Source organism: Erinaceus europaeus, chromosome 3, assembly GCF_950295315.1.
Source record: "Erinaceus europaeus chromosome 3, mEriEur2.1, whole genome shotgun sequence".
NCBI classification, from domain to species: domain Eukaryota; kingdom Metazoa; phylum Chordata; class Mammalia; order Eulipotyphla; family Erinaceidae; genus Erinaceus; species Erinaceus europaeus.
The window spans coordinates 147,491,957-147,513,178 of record NC_080164.1 but is presented as its reverse complement, the minus strand read 5'-3'; the positions used below and the strand labels follow the sequence as shown (position 1 = coordinate 147,513,178).

Sequence of the window (21,222 nt, the reverse complement as noted above, 5' to 3'; positions counted from 1 at the left end):
TTAATTTGTCCCCCAAAACAAAAATTTCAAATAGATTTCCAATATTAAACAGAAATCTGATATTACATAGGAAAACAATGCCACACACTAAAATCAGTTACACCTAACTATATACTAAAAAAACAGCATTATCTTAGTAAAATAAGAAAACCTGGTTATAGAGTTGTAGTATGGTCAAAACCAAAATGATATACAGATAGATGGCTTTAAAGTCTCAGTCAGATCTAGTCTAGACATCCATTTCTCTTCCATCATTAGTAAGCATAATTCATCATTGCTCTGAATATTTCTGAGGACAAAAAACCATACACTAGACTTAAAAAATCCAAACTTTTACCAAGTAAAAACCAACAAAAGGAATTTTTAGATTTGACTGCTAGTTTAATGTCTTCCTTCAAAAACAAAAAACACATTAGCTAAGTAAAATCATACAAATCCTGAAACAAAAAGTCCAAGGGGCCAGGCAGTGGCACACCTGGTTAAGCACACACAGTACTGTGCACAAGGATCCAGGTTCAAAGCCCCTCTCCTCAACTTCAGGGGAGGCATTTCAAGCAGGTCTGTAAGTGTCTATCTTTCTTTATCCCTCTCTATCTCTCTCTCCATCTCAATTTCTCTCTTTTATCAAATTAAATGTAAATGAAAAGGAAAAAATGGCTACCAGGAGCAGTGTATTTGTAATGCTGGCATCAAGCCTCTGCAATAGCCCTGGTGGCAATAAAAATATTAAAAAAAAAAAACAGAATAAATACACTTGATATTATAGTAGGCATTATAGTTCATTAAAGTAATTATTACAGGAGGTGACTAACTTGTCTACATGTTTCACAAGGACCTCGGTGACAGCGCTGTGAACATCTATGGATTCCACATTCAAGTAATTTGTCACAACTGTCGCCACAAGTTGGTACATCTTCTGTACAAGGCAAAGAAAACTCTGAAAATAAACAGTAAGTCAGTATTAGTTAGGATGACAATCATATTACATTTAAAGTTTTGTTTTTAGGGAAAAAAATCATTTATTTCACTTGAGTTAGGTAAAGTTTCATATGAGAGAAAGAGGAAAAAACCAGAATACTACTCTAGTACAAGAATCAAACTGGAAGCTTCAGGAAGACAAGTCCTGAGTTCAACCAACCAAGCTAACTTCCTCCTAGGAGCCACTAAAGTTTGTGTTGTTTTGTTTTTAACAGTTTTACTGTAGCCATGGAGGCAGCTAGAAGGTAAATTATTAAGACTTACAAAGTCCCACTTCTCCAAAGACATACAGCTGGCTGGCTAACAGGCATGCCTTAAAAAAAAGTTCAACTTCTCTGATTAGGGAAATGGAAATCAAAACCATAATGTGCTTACTTGACTTCTGACAAGGACAGAACCTTTTCCCAGATCGAGGACATTCTCCACAAGCACCAACATGGCAAACTTGTTCACATGTATGGTTACCACATGGCAGTGTTCTTCCACAAACCTAAAACAAAATGCAATTAGTACTCATGAAGGACTTAAAGGCTAACAAAATAGAGCTGGGGAGAGAGCATATACAAAAGACTGCCATGCCTGAGAATCCTTGGTCGGAGAGTCAATCCCCAGCACCACCATAAGCCACAGCTAAGCAGTACTCTGGTGTCTCTCTAAAATTTAACAAAGTATTTTTTTTTTTTAAGTTAACAAAACAGGCTTTGTAAGAACAATTCATTTTTCATTCTTAAGTAAGCAATTTGTTTATATTCATCATTATATTTTATCTTTCTAAGGTATAAGTATATCACACACATAACTACATATATATCCTATATACCAAAAAAATCCCTTGAACAATTCAAGGGATAGAAATGTTGATATATTCCCCTGCCCCTCCACAGTCAAAAATCTGAGTACTGTATATATGCTTTATTTAAGATTTTATTGTGGTGCAGGAGATGGCATCGTAGAGACTAGACTCAAGCATGAGGTCCTGAGTCTGATTCCTAGGATTACATATGCCAAAGTGATGCTCTGGTTCTCCCTTGTTGATGAGTAAATAAATTGTTGAAAGAATTTTATTTTCATGAGACAGAGACGCCAAAGCACTGCTCAGTTCTGGTATGTGGTGTTGCTAGGCACTAAACCTGTGACCTCTGGGAGCCTTAGGTATTAAAGTCTAGTATGTTACCTGTGCTACCTCTCTGGCTCTGTCACTTCTAACTCCCCCAAAAGTTACTACTAATGGCTTATTATCAATCAAAAGACTCATCAGTAACAAAAATCAGCACATATTTTGTATGTTAGATGTATTATTTATTACATTCTTATAATAAGCTACAGAAAACAAAACGTTAGAAAAAATCATAAAGAGAATGCATTTACTGCACTGTACTGCATTGTTCCATATTGTAAGCACAAGTCCTTTACAGAAAAATCCACATATAGACTTGTGCAGTTCAAACTCGTGTTTTTCAAGGGTCTACTGTATTTTATTTTTTTTTAAATTGCATCTATTTTTATTGGCACCAGCACTACTTTTGTAATCATTTTAAGTATTTATTCATTGGATAGATAAAGAGAAACTGAGCGAGAAGGGGGAAATAAGGAGGGAGACAGACCAAGAGACACCTGCAGCACTACTTCACCATTTGCAAAGCTGAGAGGTGAGGACTGAGAGCTTGAACCTGGGCCTTAGTGCATGGTATGTATGTATTTAACTGGGTGTGCCATCACCTGGCCCCTATATATTTTTTAAATATAGTAAAGTAAAAATTACACACAGCTTATTAACATCATCCACCAAAGTTTTACAAGCTAAGTCTAGAGAAAACAACCTAGAAAATCAATCCTACATCCTTAATTGGATTACCTAAAGAGCAGAGTAGTGGTGCTGGATGAAGCTGGAGAGTGAAGGTGGGAGAGCTAACAAGCAGTACCTAAGTGCTGAATTCAAAAGCTGGTAGTTATTTATGTAGGGGAGGAGACAACTCCCTCTGGTAATTAAAATACTAACTTGGAAAAAAATCTTTAAAAAAAGAATATTGTGGGAGTCAGGAGGTAGCGCAGTGGGGTAAGCGCACGTGGTGCAAAGCACAAGGACCGGAGTAAGAATACCAGTTTGAGTCCCCGGCTTCCCACCTGCAGGGGAGTCGCTTCACAAGCGTTGAAACAGGTCTACAGGTGGCTTATCTTTCTCTCCCCTTTTCTGTCTTCCCCTCTTCTCTCCATTTCTCTCCATCCTATCCAATAACGATGAAATCAATAACAACAATAATAACTACAACAACAATGAAAAACAACAAGGGCAACAAAAGGGAAAATAAACAAATAAAAATATATATTAAAAAAAAGAATATTGTTCACTGGAGTTACTAAATTCTTGTATCCAACGACATCCAACTGGCACTTCAAACCATTTATTCTATGTCCTTTAATTCTGACACCTGAAAATGCATATACTTACTTGCTCACAATGCCATACTGGACTTGCACAGCTTCTTTCAGCTATTTGTTTGCCACAGACACATTTCTGCCTGCTGACTCTGGGACAGGGCTGACAACTTCCTAAAATCACATCAGTAAATCAGTAGAGAAATGAAAGTAATAAAGACTGCTTTGAATTGTGTTTAGAGCCAGGCCATCTAATACATAAAGACTTTTTACCTGCATGACAAGGATTTTCACATTTATGTTGTCCACATAGCAACTTCCGCCCACATGGCAGCTGACATGACCATTCCTTGGCACTGCACCTCCGAGGAATAGGTTTTGCTTTCTTACAGTAACAAGAAGTTGTGACCATCTTTGGACAAGGAGGACATGGACCTAGAATTCAGTGAAAGGGGGAAATATTAGAAGTTAAAAACTTCCGCCCTGGCTCCCCACCTGCAGGGGAATTGCTTCACAGGCGGTGAAGCAGGTCTGCAGGTGTCTAACCCTTCTCTGTCTTCCCCTCCTCTCTCTACTTCTCTCTGTAAAAAAAAAAAAAAAAAAAAAGTTAAAACTTCCAATTCCTATACCTATTAGCAACTTCTAAAGCTTTACTTATACTTTAAAAGACAAGCCTTTTCAATATTTTCTTTTTTTCTATATGTATTGGATAGAGACAGCGAGAAACTGGAGGGGGGGAGGTATGGAGGGAGAGAGACAGACACCTACAGCAATGCTTCACCACTCGCAAAGCTTTCCCCTGCAGGTGGGAATCAGGGGCTCAAGTCCAATTAGGCATTGTAATACATGTGTTCAACCAGGTATGCTACCACCCAGCCCCTCTTTTCTGTTTTTTAATTGCCACAGGGTTATCACTGGGGCTTGGTGCCTGCATGATAAATCTACTGGTCCCAGCAGCATTTTTCTTCTGTTTTCCTTTCTCTCTTTGCTGCTTTCTTTCTTTTTTCTATTCTTTTTTTTTTTTTTTTTTTTAGAGACAAAGAAAAATTGAGAGAGAGGAAAGACACTTGCAACACTGCTCCATCACTCATGAAACTGTTTCTCTATAGGTGAGGACTGGGGGCTTGAGCCCGGGTCCTTGTACATGCTAATGTGTGTGTTCTACCAAGTACACCATGCCCAGACCCGCCATATTTTCTTAAACAGCAGCTGGGGAAATAGCTGCAATGGTAGAACTTTACACCTGCCTGACTGTTCCAGTTGGCTGGTCAACACCACATGTGGTAGAGGGGTACTGTGGTTTCTTTCTTTCTCTCCCCCTGCCCCCAGTCTCAGGTAAAACTATCACTCATATGCAGTAAATCTTGATAGCTATTACTTATATAAAGTTAAGTTCTGAATTCAGTGTTCTCATTTCTTTTTGTCTCACATGATTAGAATTAACCAACCACTCATAAGAAATACATTAACTCACCTGGATGACAAAGGAGTAAACATTTATGGCCACAAGGAGGTTTAAATTCTCTCTCACATACTTGGCCACATGAATGAGGCACGAGCCATGGGTCTAGAGGGGGATCTTCCACTTTTCCACAGTAGCAATAGTACCTGGTGGGTGTGTCAGACTGCTTATACTCGAACCTACACTTGGGACTAAAAGAAGAATGAACTTAAGTTATTTTTATTTTTGAAAGTGACATGTAACTACATTTATGTAAATATATATTCATTAACAGTATGCTCTATTAGCTTTATGTCAAGGTACTCTCTGCTCCATTTTTGTGTTAGGAAAAAAAATCAATCTTTTATTAAAATCAACTTTTATTAGAAGTCTAAAATAGTTCTACCAGGAAAAATAAGGTCATGAGTTGATGGAACCAGTCTAGGCTTGCACTGCCCAGTAGAGTGACCATAAGCCACACACAATTACTATACTTGAAATATAGGTAGTGCCAGGCCAGCAAGATAGCTCACTTGGGTGGTGTGCTGTTTGTCATGTGTGCAATCCAGGTTTGAATCCAGTCCCTACTTCACTGAGCAAAGCTTCAATCCTATTTCCTTTATCCCATCTCTCTGCCTCTCTATCTTTTTATCTCTGGGGGAAAAAGGTGGTGGCTGCATTAGACTAAAGAATAATGTCTTTTATAAGTAAAAACAAAAAATAACAGCCACATGTGTTTAGTCTCTGCTATGTTTATGAAACAGAGAATGTCTAGGAAACCCCTACAAAAAGAAAGTAACAGTGGCCTTCTAAGTGCATGAACTTAATTCATGAAGCATCCACCCCTATTTTCACAAAGGCTCAGTGTTTTCAAAGCTTGACTGTATGGTTTACAATAATCTGTATTAGCAAACAGAAGAGATAAATCAGGTTATAGGTAAGCAGCAGACTTGTAAGAGACATGACTGAAACCTAGAATTACAGAAAAAAAATACTTGAAAACGAAAAGTACAAATGCTGTTTCATATTCTCTGCTAAAATGGAAGGTCTTTTCATTAACAAGATTTATGAGTTTTGGCATTGTAACAGTTAACCATCATCAGTTCTATAAAATTCTAAAAGGATGTTCTAGTCTTTATTATCCCCTAGCCAAATAAGTATAACTACTATACTATACTAGAATATAGTTCACAGGATCACTTAAATTCCTTTTGTATTATGCACAATATATCCCACTGTTCTGAGGACATGCTATTTCCAACTGTCACAAAATGTTCAAAGTAATCAAGATACCTGCTTTTGTAACTAGAACAAAGTATCAAGTCTCACTTGAAATAACCAGTATTTTTTGGAGGAGGTAAAGGCAACATCTGAAAAGGTATAGGTCTTATTTAAAACAGTAACATACAGAGAAAGACATGAAATGCAATTCTGTCATACCCTACTCATAAACAATGCACTATCTTAGTAGAAATGAGTATCTTAAATGTTTGGTTTCCTCAAAACTAATTAAAAACACTAACATTTAAATGGAGTTTTAGTTTTATCTTGATAAGGATTAAATGAAATAATTTTTTTTTTTTTACAAAATACATTCTTAATCCTGTCATGATTCTTGCTTTAAATTGAAATATGGGTAGAACCATTCTCTCCTTGCCTACTGCCCAGTTTTTCAGGGGTGCACTTTTGCTTGTCCTTGCTATTGACGCTTCTTCTTTCCTCCTGTATTTGTTTAATAAACTGCTTCTAAACTACTAAGGAAAAAATGTGAAATATGGAACACAGGGTTATTTATGGCAATAAGGAATGATCTGATGTGAATCCAGGTTTTCTGAGGCATGAAGTTTGCACAGTATGAAGACTTCTGCTAAGAAAAAAATGACTAAAGTTACAAATACAAGTTACAAAAGTGAATATTTCTATGAACACAGAGTCCTTGTGTTCGCAATTATGTAAAAACTTTTCATTATCTTTATTTAGTAGATATAAAAATTCTAATACCCAACTGTTCAACTCTTTGTGGACATACCACAGAAATTCTAAATCAAATAATCATGTATGCTAGCCAAACCAGTAATAAGTATAGAAAAATTAGTAAGTTCAGTATTTCCTTTTTATAAGTAAAAGTTAAAAAAAATAAGAAGAAAAATTAGTAAGTCTCTATAATCTACAGCTATAGTTTTGAGAGATTTTAAAGACAGAATTGAGAAGTATATGATCAGAACATACTAGATGAAAGAAAGCCTTGTAATATTAATGCATACTAATTAGTAACTCCAGAAGACAAGTATCAGATTTATGAAGGAGCCCAGGGCTATAAATGAGAAATAAGAGCAATTAAAATGATAATGAAAGAGTTGTTTTTCAGGAAAAAGAGTCTGAATGGTTTATTTTCTTGTTGATAGGACTGGTATAAAAATGGGAGAGGGGGAACATTCATTACCAAAGTCTCATCTCTCCCTACACAAGCCAAATACCAAAGTGAAGATCAAACACAGATACTGAAAACCTCAGGTAAGGCAACTTAGGAGCATCAGTTTTCATTTATTTTACAACTTAGTACTTCAACTAAATATTAACAACAACAAAAAAAAAAAAATTACCAAGGCCAGGGATAATCTTTCTTTCCAAAATCATCATCTGTCAAAGAAGATACTAAAAACTGGCTATCTTTAGCCCACTTCTGGATGCAGGGCATGTGAAATATACAGAAACATCCTGAACAGCTCCAAACCTAAAACAAATGTTATCAAAAATTAACATGCATGCATACAGCGATTTTCCTTTGATGATTTCACAATACTTTGAAATGAGCACTGAACTAAACTATCTTCTAGGACTACCTGAAGACTAAGAAAAAGGAAATCTTTTTTTTTTTTAAAGAAAAATACTAATCATGTATATTCATTCAGCTAAAAAATACCTAGCTAGACCTAACATTATGGATGGCCTCCAAATTATTTCAGTAGTATATATTTCATACTCATGAGTTCATACTATACTGATATATAGTTTTATAGTCTCTTAACATGGTGAAAGCACTTACTTTCATAAATGTGTTTGTGTCTAAATAATGTATTTACAGCTACAAATCCTGTAAATTTATACATCAGAATTTACTTAAGCAATTTCTGTTGGACATTTATGTTATTTCCAAGTGGAAACAACATTTAAAATGAGTCCTTAAACAAAACATACACCTTTTTGTTTCCCCATATAACCCTTTTGTTATTAAACAGTTAAGTATCTGATAAAGAAAAATTCTCAAAAGTAGGTAAGCAAACTTTGAGTATATAACTTAAAGCTTAAAAAATAATAGTAAATGAGTTTTGGGGTTTTTTGTTTGGCTGGGTGGTTTTGTACCATAGCACTGCTCATCTCTGGCTTATGGTGGTGCTGGGGATTGAATCTGGGACCTCAAGAGTCTCAAGCAGGCAAGTTGTTTTGTATAGCCAATTTGTTGCCTCTCCAGCCCAACAGTAAATTAATTTCTAAAACCTGTCAACAATTTGATATATCTAACAAAAATCAGTTCTCTATCTCTCTGCTTTAATTTTATTGCCACCGTGATTATCGCTGGGGCTCAGTGCTGACATTAGGAATCCACCGCTCCTGGTAGCCACCTTTTTTCTTTCTATTTTTACTAGATAGGACAGATAATAATTGAAAGGGGAGGGGGAGATAGAGAAGGAAATAAAAAGAGAGACACCTACAAACCTGCTTCACCACTCAAGCAGGAGAGAAAAAGAGAGACACTGGCAAACGTGTTTCACCACTCAAGAAGCATCCCCCATGCAGGCAGGGAGCAGGGGTCTGAACCCAGGTCCTTGCACATGGTTATGTGTGTAATTAACTGGGTGTGCCACATCCCAACCCCAGTTCTCTCTTCATTATAACATTTTGCAACTGTTAATAAAATAAGGTATACAGCATATATTGATAAGGTGACAATACCGTTTTAAAAATATACTAACTTCTTGGACCCAGTTCCTTCCAAAGAAAATGCCTAAGATAACTGAAATGCAGGAGTGAGAGAACAAGAGAGGGAAGAGGAAATGCCAACAAAGGGTACATTTTTGAGTTGATTACTACTAAGAACCAAAGTTTAGTCCTACAAAGGGTCCTGTGAAGAATCATGTAAAATATGACTCAAATGGTAGCTATGTGGAGAGAAACTACTCAATCCACTGTAACTGAGTTCAGAGTAAGCCAACTGGCTACGTATGACTCCAGACACGAAAGACACACGTTTCTGCTACACCATTCTATCCCATGTTTGTTAAACTTTTGATTCACTCTACATGATCAACCCATTTTCATCCACCTACTTTCTTCTTCTAGGCAGTGTTGCTGCAAAAGCAGAGGATCAATCAGAGGTTCAAATCTCGAGTCTTTATCATTTTCAATCATCACTTTCATTTAGTTGCTTCATTTATGACCCCTTTAAATGTATACATAGATCCCCTGACAATTACGCCATGGACTCTCTGGTTACATGAGCTATGTCTGTGTCTACCTCTCCCCAAGGACCATAGTCTCCATAGCACCTTCAGTACAGGTAAAGCTCACAAAAAATCTTTAAGTGTCACTGTTGGGTTATATAATTCTTCTCTTAATGGCAGGGACTATATTTTTTCTTAAACCTGCTAAAGGTACTGAAATAGTTTATTTGAACATGTCAGTATTTGTGGGAACTCCAAAGTGAATATGCTAAAAATGCTGTTTCAAATTGGCACATGCACGAAAACTGAAGATATTTGCTTCAATTATAATAATAGTATTAAAATACTGAGCGCTCACTCTGAGGCATACACACACACATAACAGAATTACAATATAAAGACCAATTCATATATAAAAAAACTCTAATGAGGCATTTGTAAACACAAATAATAAAAAGAATAGCTGGTTAAGAATTGTAAATGCAAACTTGGGGAAGATATATTAGTGTAGATAAGGAGGAAAACTTACTGCTTGGTTTCTCTTTACTGAAGCAATACAAATTAAGCACGTCATAGCTCCTGCTTGAAAAGCTTCATTTAGATATTGCTTTGTTCGTTCTAACTCACGTATATCTCCATCTTGAAATTTAAAAAATAAAATCTCAGGTTAAGCAACATTTGAAAGCAATACAAACTCACTAGTAGCAGCATGTCATGTGACACCTGTCTAGTAATAACTACTCCTCAAATTATAACAAACAGAAGTTTATAAAACAAAAGCAAATAGACAGCTGCCAAGTGGTCATTAAGTCCACATCCTAAATCTTATGTACTTGATTCAAAAAATACCTTTACCCTCTTTCAAAGCACACTTGCTATTACAACTCAACAAAATTAGTGGGGACAGAGCAGCATAATGTAAAGGAGTAATGGAAAGCATATTAGAAACGGAAGTGAAAAAACTGAGGAAGTGAAATGTCAAAATTCAGCAGAACCATTTAGCATAACTGTAAGCGTGTGTGTGTTACACAAAGTATGTGTGTTTTTTTTTAATTTAATAGGATTGAGAGAAATTTTTTTGTGGGGGGAGAAAAAGAGAAGAGACAGAATGAGAGAGAGACAGACAGGCAGACACCAGGAGCCCTGATGAAGCACTACTGATGAAGCTTCCCCCTTACAGATAGGGAGCAGAGGTTTGGACCCAGGTCCTTCCGTGTGATGATACATGCGCTCAACTGGGGACACCACTGCCCAGCCCCCAACACACAGCATAATTTTAGTAAAATCTTGTTGAATGGAAAGATCCTCAAGTCTGTGTGAATATAACAACATTGCTTCATTAAGTTCTGTTTACTATTTCTGTCTAAAAAGACAGTATACATGATCCAAGTCCAAACCTAGCTCTTACGACACTGGATTTTCACACTGGAGGATTTGATGCTATGGTATCTTTCCTTCTTCCCCTCTTTTTTAAATTTTTAATTACCAACTTTATTTGACTGTGTTTGTTTTTAATGAATTATTTTGGGATTTTTGTCTATATATAATTAAGACTATATGCTGTACTTTTTGGAACATTCCCATCAACAAATTACAAACTTCCGCACCTTCCACCATTTTGGAATTACCATTCTTTTTTCAAACATTTTACAGAAATCATATAAAAATCAGGAGAACATTATCTGACATGGATTCTATATATCTTCTATACTTATATTTGTTAGTACAAATAGATATGAGCATGAATAAATTCCCAGTGTAAACCTAAGTGGTTCTTTTGTTTGTTTTTTATTCTTAAAATCTTGTGTTTCAACTATTAGTCTTGGGTTTTGTCTTTTTTTTCTCCCTCTGTTTCTACTACCTGAAAAAGCTGGCTTGGAGTAGTGAAGGCAGTGAAAATACATACATATATATATATGTATATACTCCAAGCCAGCCATATATATATATATATATATATATATATATATATATATATGTACGTCCTATGCTGTCCTGTAATGCTGTCTCTCCAGCTTTGTCTAGTAATTTCTAAGAAGTTTATAATATATGTATATTATATTATTCTGTCATAAATATATTATATACTGTATAATGTATATTATTTTATTATATATTAATATAATATGTATATTATAAAATTCTTAGAAAGAAATTACTGGACCAAGCTGGAGAGTCAACTGTACAGGATAGCATAGGACTTATATGTCTGAGAACCTAGGTCTAATCCTATATTGCCAGATCAGAGCTGAGTGGTACTCTGGTTTCTCTCATAAAAATCAAATAAGTATATCTTTAAACAATTATGAGACTCAATTTTTTTAAGTGGTTACCTGTATCTGCTAGGCATTATCCTACTGGTAATTCAGCAGGAGTAAATAAGTTATTTTTATCTTCAGTTTACAGATTAGAAAACTGAAACAGAGAACTTCAGTCTGACTCCGGAGTGAGGCCACTATGCCACACGCTAAGGACATTTACTATAGGAAGGCCCAAGAATTGACAGTAATAGCAACATGAAAAGCAGAAAAACCACCCCAAGGTACATGTGGCACCAAAAGGGCAGCAATCTCACTTTAGTGTAAGAGAAACACACCTACATAACTTTAGGCTGTTCATCAGAGGTTGATGGAGTCTCTAAGAAAAGTAGATCAACAACATAAGCTATAGTAAGCACCAAAGTTAGCAAAACAAGAAAGCTGGCTTGGAGTAGTGAAGGCAGGATTTTCACTGCCTTCACTACTCCAAGCCAGCTTTTTCAGTTAGAAAACAGAGGGAGAAAAAAAGCAAGAAAGTTCAAACTATATTTTAAGTTACCATACAGAAAAATTAAATAAGGTATTTGATTAATTTCTGCCTTTCTAAAATCATTTAATTTAGCATTCAACAAAACATTATCATAATATGAACATAAATGTAACTTTTCTCTCTTCCTCCCTTTTGGTCTCTGAAAAAAAGCAAAAAGACCACAGAGTGGTAAGATCATCTGTACAGGAGGAGGCTCCCAATTGTGCAAAAAAAAAAAAAAGTGAGTAATAAATTTTCATTGATGTCAAAAAGTAAAAGGTCAATCAGTACCTGTCTGAGTAGTATAAGTTGTAAATGTATTAGCAACTATTTTTCCTTGTTTTCCTTCAAAATCTTCATCTCCTTCTTCTTCAGATGAAGAGCTAAAATGTTCTTCAACAAGTTTTTTGGCTGCTGCTTGATTAGCTTTCTTGATTTCTTCAAATTTTCTATGAGATGTTAGCTCTGCTTAAAAGAAAAAGTAATGAGTATCATTTCTGAAAATATGTTCTTTCAAAAAGCAAGGTATGGTGTACTGTAATACATAAAGGTATGACATAAGTAGTAAAAAAAAAAAAACTGGTGGTTAACCTCACAATAAGAACATTAACAAAAATTTAAACAAAATGTTCAAAATAAATCACACATTAAATTTTAGGAGGGATCCACGAGTATCATATCACAATCTATCTTTTCTCAATAGTCCAGTCCACCAAAGACTATACAAATAATATTCACTGTGTTCCTATTAAGATTATAAACGCTTCTTTAAAACCTCTGGTTTCTGTCTTCCATTAAAGCGTGGTCACAATAAAACATTAAATATTAATCCATAGAAATGTTACTAATACAAAAAAAATGCTTCATACAACAACTTCATTCTAAAAATAAAAGTTAACTTCTCTATTACTTCTTCCATGATTATCTTTAGCACTTTCTGTACTTTCCATTTAGTTACTTGGTTAAATAACAATGCAGAAAGCAATAGATTACTTCACAGAACATTCCCAATGACACTTCAAATTTCTCAAAAGCAAAGACCATGGGAATTTCATCAAATAAGTATCAATAAAATTTTCTGAGCAATAATCATAATTTAAGAATAGACATACATACAAACTGATTTCAATTAATTAGTAGCCACATGAAGAGAATTTTTCATTATCTCATTTAGACATTTCAAGTACTAATTTGAAATTGGCTTTATGCTTGAAACTGACCTATCAATGCCAAGAGAAGCTCTCTTCTTTTAGGTGTGTGTATTTATATTTAGTGATGCTTTATATTTATTTCCCTCATGAAATGTTTACTAAGAGAAAAGTGTTAAGATGTCCAAAGTGCATATCACACAACATTAATAATGCTCAGAAATTGCAAGCTAAGAAAATACCACCTAACTTAAAAATTAACTTAGGGGAGTCGGAAGGTAGCAGAGCAGGTTAAGCGCACGTGGCGTGAAGAGCAAGGACCGGCAGTGTAAGGCGGCGTAAGAATCCGGGTTCAAGCCCGAGCTCCCCCACCTGCAGGGGCGTTGCTTTACAGGCAGTGAAGCAGGTCTACAGGTGTCTGTCTTTCTCTCCCCCTCTCTGTCTTCCCCATCTCTCTCCATTTCTCTCTGTCCTATCCAAAAACGACGACATCAACAACAGCAATAACTACAACAACAAAAAAAGGGGGGGGGGCAACAAAAGGGAAAATAAGTAAATAAATTTTAAAAAAATAAAAATAATAACTTAGAAGAAAAAGCAATCGGAAGGTCAACTGCCCACCTATTCCCACAGGGACGGACTATCCTTTGACTCATGTACTCTCCCTACCATTACCAAGAACAAGTAGAAGTCGGGTGTGTATTTTCAGGCGCCACTAAATAATAAAGAAGGCCTCATGAGATACGCCCAGCAAAGGGCATGAACGGCGTGAACAGCTAGAACACAGTCAGGAGAAGTCACACAAGCACAGGGGGTGCAGGGAGCGAGCTCGCAATCCGAGTCACCAGGCCAAGGCGAGCGGGCAGAGGGAAAATGACTGCTGACCCCCAGAAACAGGAGAAACACTGCGGAAACCAGGAGCTCAGCCCAACCTCATCGTGCCTAAAACCAAACCTACATCTGGGCTGCCTGTGCTACTCATTCGGTTGCCTTCAACACTTCACCTGTGTTACCAAGCACAACCTAATATTAATGCCACAAGGTCTTGTTTTACAAGAAAAGTTGTTAATCAGTTGTTTTCACGAAATTTAAAAAGAAAGAAAGAAAAAAGTAAAGAAGGGAAGGAGGGAAGGAAGGAAGGAAGGAAGGAAGGAAGGAAGGAAGGAGACCATTTGCTGACAATCGTTTGAAAGTTAAGGCGCTGTTTGAAACCAAACCCAATTAATTGCATGGACGCAGCAAATTCCGGGGTTATATTTGCAACTCTGGGTCTAGGGATACAAATAGTTAAGGGGGGAGGGGGGAAAAAAAGACTAATTCTGCAGAGGAAAGTTACAAAGATTAACGCCGATTCAGGAATTAAGGTTTAAAAAAAAAAATGAAAGAGTCGTGATGAGAATCTGCCTAGGATCCTACGCCGCCGGGGCGGCGGGGCGGCGGGATGCGGGGTGGGGGTGCCGCTAGTCACTGGAGAGTAAAACCAACCGTGAACTTCAACAATGAAGAGCAGTGAGCGAGAGCAAAGGCTGGGGTCCATCGGACTCTAAAGACCCTCAGTGGGTCTTGCAGGTGGGACCGCGGGGAGGGCCTGCTGGCCCCTGGCCGCCGCGGTCTGCGGCGCCCCCCGACCCCTGTACCTGCAGCTGCTGCGGTCCCGGCTCCTCCCGGGCTGGGGACCGATCCCGCAGCGCCCGCCGCTGCTTTCTCTCGTCCTCCGCCGGCCCCGCGGAGCTGGACTCCATTTCCTGCGGCGGGGGCCACGGCCGCCCGTCCCCGGGCTCGGCCTCGGCCACCGGCCACCTGGCGCCAAGGAGCTTCCATGCCTACAGAGGAGACGAAATGAGAGAGAAGCCAATGGAGAATGTCAGCGGGTGCTGAGTCCCGAGAAAGCAAAGGGCAGCAGAGGCGGCGCACGGAGTCGGACGAGGGGCCCCGCAGGGCTGGGAGCTGGTCCGAGAAGGTTGCGGCCCAGTTTCCGTCCCTCCCCGAGGGCGCGTCCCCGCGAAAACCGGGTTTGGAGGATGGATCGGAGAGGAAGACTCAGGAGAGAAAGAAAGGGACCGCTGAGCGAAGAGCACACCCAACGTAGGAGAGGACAGAGAGAAAGAAAGAAAAACACCTTCCCAGCCTCAGGGACAGCGCGATCCCGGAGACCGCAGACGGCCCACTACTCCCGCCAGGAACGAAGGGCAGCCGCGGACCCCAAGGAAAGCTACGTCTCCTTACCTACAACTCCCGCCCACAGCAACTACAATTCCCACAAGCCCCTGTTGACGGTCGCAGAACACGTGGCATCAACTAGGCTTTTCCTTATCCGGAAAGGGGGACGGGCGGGCGGGGGTAAGGGAGCGAGTGAGGAAGCTCTGCGAAGCATGCGTGGACTGGCCCAGTCTTCGAGAACTACAAATCCCGGTGTGCTCCGGGGGCTCGGGAGGCGTCGCTCCCAGGGAAGTAGCTAGGTGGCGGGCGGCCGCTCTTCTGGGGGAGGTGGGGTGTGAGAGTGGCGGGGGGCGGGGTGCGGGGGGCACGCACTTGTTCTTCACCCCATGGGCTGCTGACACTTTCACGCGATTGCCCCAAACCAGCAAACCCAGCAGAATGCTGTATCAAGACTCCGTCGGAGTGTCCGCCATCTTGAAGTCTTCGGGTTTTGTCGTGGCTCTAGGAATTTTTACCAACTAGAAACGGAGAGCAAGAACAGGCTTGAGGAAGTGTTCCGAAAACGTGGCTGGAGTGAAGAAAACTCCCTTTGGAGTGGCTGAAAGAGTTGTAGAGGATAAGGCCAAGGCCTGTTCGGTGTCAGTTCTTCGTAGTCTGCAGTAGGCGTTTCCCGGAGCAAGCAGCTCTTGATGTTCAAGCTGCTCCCTAAAGTAGATTGTCTTAGGGGGCGGGGGGGGGGGGGGGGCACACCTGGTTGAGCACACGTGTTACAAGGTGCAGGGACCTGGGTTCGAGCCCCTGGTCCCCACCTGCAGAGGGAAGGCTTTGCGAGTGGTGAAGCAAGGTTGCCGGTGTCTCTCTGTCTCTTTTCCACCCCTTTCCCTCTTGATTTCTGGCTGTCTCTATCAAATGAATAAAGATAATTTTTAGGGAAAGAGAGAGACAGGCTGGGAGTATGAATTGACCTGTCAACGCCCATGTTCAGTGGGGAAGCAATTACAGAAGCCAGACCTTCCACCTTATGCAACCCACAGTGACCTTGGAGTATGGACTCCCAGAGGGTTAAAGAATAGGAAAGCTATCAGGGGAGGGGATGGGATATAGAGTTCTGGTCATGGGAATTGTACTCCTCTTATCCTATGGTTTTGTCAGTGTTTCCTTTTTATAAATAAATTTTTAAAAAATTAAAAAGCTAAAATAGATTGTCTTTTTTTAATTTTATTTACAAAAAGGAAACATTGACAAAGCCATAGGATAAGAGGGGTACAGCTTCGCACAATTCCCACCACCAGAACTCTGTATCCCATCCCTCCCCTGATAGCTTTCCTATTCTTTAACCCTCTGGGAGTATGGACCCAAGGTCATCGTGGGATGCAGAAGGTGGAAGGTCTGGCTTCTGTAATTGCTTCCCCGCTGAACATGGGCGTTGACAGGTCGATCCATACTCCTGTCTCTTTCCCTAGTGGAGCGGGGTTCTGGGGAATCACCTCCAGGACACATTGGTGGGGATGTCTGTCCAGGCAAGTCTGGTCGGAGTCCTGCTAGCATCTGGAACCTGGTGGCTGAAAAGAGAGTTAACATACAAAGCCAAACAAACTGTTGGACAATTATGGACCTAAAGGCTAAAATAGTGCAGATGAAGAGTTGGGGGGGGGGGGTCCTCCATTTTGTTGGGAAAAGGACCAGAAAGCTGGATCAGGGTAGAGAGCAGCTCCCTAATATGGGAAAGGGGTATAAATATTACTGTAAATTACCCCATCAATTTGATGTGATCTGGTGCCAATATTCAGCTTAGGAGCCTATGTGACCTCTGCATCCCTCTAAATCTGAGCTCACATTCTGTGGTCATGAGTAGGAACATTCCAAGCTGCCCCAATATCATGACCAATCTTCCTCAGGTGTGTCATAGAGTATATTGTCCAGCCTCCCTTTGGAGGATGGAACATTCTCTACCATTATTGATCCAGGTTGAGAGTAAGGTCCTATGGGAACCCACAAAGGGGTCTATTTTGTTGTTCCTGATAGAGATGACCGGAAACAATGGAGAGAGGGATTTATTTGAGATTTAGGACCATCATGTCTGTTTGGGAGACTCAGGACTCCCCGATTAGGGCCCCAGCTGGTGGAATGGCCCGATAGTGACTAAAGAGTCATCATTAAAGTATGCCAGTCTTAAGGAACATGGTTTGAGAATCAGAACCTAAATCTTCTGAATTCTGAACTTCCCACCCCCCACCTGCAGGGGAGTCTCTTCACAGGTGTTGAAGCAGGTCTTCAGGTATCTATCTTTCTCTCCTCATCTCTCTCTTCCCCTCCTCTCTCCATTTCTCTCTGTTCTATCCAACAATGATGACATCAGTAACAACAACAATAAAACAACAAGGGCAACAAAAGGGAAAATAAATAACTAAATATAAAATAAAAATAAATAAGGATCTAGTTTCCGACTGGGGAAATAACCTAACTGGCAGAGAACAGGACTTGTGTGTCAGAGGTTCCCAGTTTGATCCCCAGAGCTTTTCTCTTCTTCTCTCTTACATATGAAGATTCTGTCTCATATGAAACAAATGAAACAAATCTTAATTCTTTTTTAAAAATGAGCGTTCATTTTCAAAGGTTTCCATTGCTCTTATTTCTACTTTGAGGTTTCAGGTGATATTAGAGAATTAAGCGTTCTTTGTGTTTGTCAAAAGGTAACATGAGAGAAATGATTTAAAAAATTACAAGAACATAGTTACATACTGTAAAGACTAAGAAATATTATTGTGTGGCTCTAATTGATTTTAGTTATTGGAAGTAGAATTACCTGGGTGGTGGCGCACCTGGTTGAGCACGTGCATTACAGTGCACAAGGACCCGGGTTTGAGCCCCCGGTCCCCACCTGCAGGGGGAAAGCTTTACCAGTGGTGAAGCAGGGCTGCAGGTGTCTCTCTGTCTCTCTCCCTCTCTACCACCACCCCCCCTCTTGATTTCTGGCTGTCTCTATCCAATAAATAAGGATAGTAAATTTAAAATTTTTTTTAAAAAACTTTTAAAAAAAGAAAGTAGAATTACCAAGGATCTCTAAAAATAAAATATTGGCAATACTTTGCATTGGCAGCAATATATAACAACTAGTATTCTCATGTTGTATATAGAATTTCATTGAAACACTTTTGAAGAATGTTTGACAACATCTTCTAAAGCTAAACAGACTTACTACTAAAACTCTGTGAACAAACAAATGAATATATGGATACATACATATCAGAAATGTACAGACTCCACAAAAACATAAACATAAAGAGAAGCTGTATTCATAGAAGCAAGAAGTAGAAATAATCCCAATATTGTGTGGAAATGTACCCCTCTTATCCTATAGTCTTGTCAGCATTTCCATTTTATAAATAAAAATTAAAAAAAGAAATAATCCCAATGCCCATCAACAGGAGAATAGAAAACTAAATTGTGGTGCCCATGTTCATATAATAAATATTCAATGTTGTGAACTAGTTAATATAATGAATTCATGTAATGAAAAGTGTCCATATTCATATTATGGAAGCTATGCAGAAAAATATATAGCAATTTGGGTGACTCAAAAGATATGTTAAAAGAAATAGATACAACAGAATATTTAATTATGATTTCAGTTTTATCTAGTTACTGCACAAGTAATATAGGGATCCTTTCAAGGTTAATATTTATGCCCAATGCAGATGCAAGAAATATAACGAGAGAGAGAATGAGTCATTTTCCTGAGTAATGAATACTCTCTTCATCTGTATAGCAGCTTCACCTGTGTGTACACAGGTAAATACTCAGGAAAGTATACATTCATAATTTGTTCAACTTATAATATGTATAATACACTTCAATTAATGAAATTCTAAAATTATAGAAGTATAATAATACAACCCTACTGTCTACCCATTTGAAATTTTGTGGTTTATTTGCATCTATTGACTTATTTTGATATGGACTGTTTTGGGTAGTATTTCTAGTATATGTGCTGCCAAAGCAAGCACTAGTAGTGTTTCCGTATACAACTCCCCAAATACATTTTTCTTCGAAAAAGGCTTAGTCAAACCTGTTGTCCAAACATTTAACCTTCAATACATGCTTCTTGCACAGAACACAATGTTAGTTTTCTCAATAGAGGGCACAAGAGAGATGTTAGAGGAGGAAGGTGCTCTCCAGTTTGTTCTGCTGCTGCTCTTAGGGGTCAGCCACACCTTCTCCTCCCCAACCCCTGAGGATAATCTTCCCAGCTGCCCTCTCAACAAATAAGCTGGTCCCAAGGCTTCCTGCTCACATCAGTGCTATGGGTTGCCCCACAACTTTGCTGCTGATGCCCCACAACTCCTAAATCTGTGCTCAATCCCATGCAAACTCCAGTAGAGCTGATCTGTTCTCCAGGTTTCCATTCTGTCTGCATGCCCACCCCACTGGCTACTGATCACCTGCACCCTGCACTTCATTCCATAGCTTCCTGCTTTCCCACAGACTATAGGCAGTAGAGTTCTCTGGCCAGAACAAGTTATCAAACTCCTCCACTTTGGAGGGAATTGAACTATACACCACCAGTACAATCCGAATATCAAGCCTGGGAAAAGGGATCCTTCCAAATCTGATGATTTCTCTCTGTCCTATCCAACAACAACAGCTAGAACAACAATAACAACTACAACAAGGGCAACAAAATGGGGAAAATGGCCTCCAGGAACAGTAGATTCGTAGTGGAGGCACCAAACCCCAGTGATAACCCTGGAAGCAAAAAAATAAATTAAATAAAATAAAAATAAAAGAATCATTAATTTAGAGTGGAGGTAGAGAGCATAATGGTTATGCAAAGAGACTCTCATACTGAAGCTCCAGAATCTCAGGTTTAATCCCCAGCACCACCATAAACCAGAGCTGAGCAGTGTTCTAGCAAACATAAATAGATAAATAAAAATTTAAAAAAAAAAAGAAGAATCATTCATTGCTGGTGAGAACAAACTTCCTAGAGTCTTATACACGGTATCTGCAATGTGTCTTAAATCTATAGTAAATAGTCAGAGGAGGACATATAATAAAGCAAATTCAAGGACTATTGGATCACTCTGTTCATCTCACACTTAGCTATGGGACTTGATGTGCTTTAAAATCTGTTCCTGCCAAGAGATTAGATGTGCCTTTTCTCTTAGTCATCATGATATATCTGCAATTTTTTAGTTTCCATAAAAACTTTATAGAGTATCAGACAATATGGTGAATCATGATAACTTTCCCATTCTCTTAATAATGATCTCAATTTCTTTGTTTTTAAATTTCATATACAAGCTTAGTCTCTCTGGACTGGAATCACATTATTTCTTTTCCACCACCACATATTCTTTTGTCACCCTTTAGTCATTCTCTAGACCTAATTCACTTTTAGGAAAATATATTCAAGGCTCATCAAACTACATGCATTTTTTTAAGTTTAATCTATATTAAGTGTTTTTATAAGATTGTGACTTACTTTAGAGCATTCTCTCTGAGTTTCAAAAAAGCAATGACATTGGGCTGGAGCCCTCCTCTCTCTCTCTCTCTCTCTCTCTCTCTCTCTATATATATATATATATATATATATATATGAATCTGGGTCAGTGGTATTAAGTCAAGAGGTCTATATTAAGTAATCTGTTATAAAATTATAAATATTTTTTGTGAAAAGAAATAGTCATGATTTCAGCTCAGTAAAAAGGAACTCTCATTTTCCTGTTATGATGAGTCTTGTCTCTCTTTTATTAATGAGTTTCAAATACCTAGTTATTTTAGATATAAAGATAAAAATATGTATATAATCAAAGCAAATTTCACTTTATTGCAATCTGTTCCTTTAGTAACTATAGATATATTGTGTTCCTTGGGCATTTTTAAATGA

General features: G+C 38.6%; 1 protein-coding gene across 2 annotated transcripts in view; it reads right to left on the bottom strand.

The window, feature by feature from the left end:
* The window catches only part of NFXL1 (nuclear transcription factor, X-box binding like 1), a 37,178-nt gene extending 21,778 nt beyond the window's left edge, over positions 1-15,400 (bottom strand). Inside the window, exons 1-10 of one of the 2 annotated variants that reach the window (XM_060188090.1) lie at positions 15,292-15,400; positions 14,810-14,995; positions 12,316-12,489; positions 9,767-9,876; positions 7,399-7,529; positions 4,829-5,007; positions 3,628-3,789; positions 3,428-3,528; positions 1,354-1,468; positions 813-937 (exon numbers count right to left, since the gene is read on the bottom strand). In XM_060188090.1, the coding sequence (XP_060044073.1) occupies positions 813-937; positions 1,354-1,468; positions 3,428-3,528; positions 3,628-3,789; positions 4,829-5,007; positions 7,399-7,529; positions 9,767-9,876; positions 12,316-12,489; positions 14,810-14,993 (1,281 nt within the window). In that variant the 5' untranslated portion in view covers positions 14,994-14,995; positions 15,292-15,400. Of the gene's footprint in view, positions 1-812; positions 938-1,353; positions 1,469-3,427; positions 3,529-3,627; positions 3,790-4,828; positions 5,008-7,398; positions 7,530-9,766; positions 9,877-12,315; positions 12,490-14,809 lie in introns of both variants that reach the window. The other variant, XM_016184905.2, reaches the window with a different exon arrangement.
* Between the last annotated feature and the right edge of the window lie 5,822 nt (positions 15,401-21,222).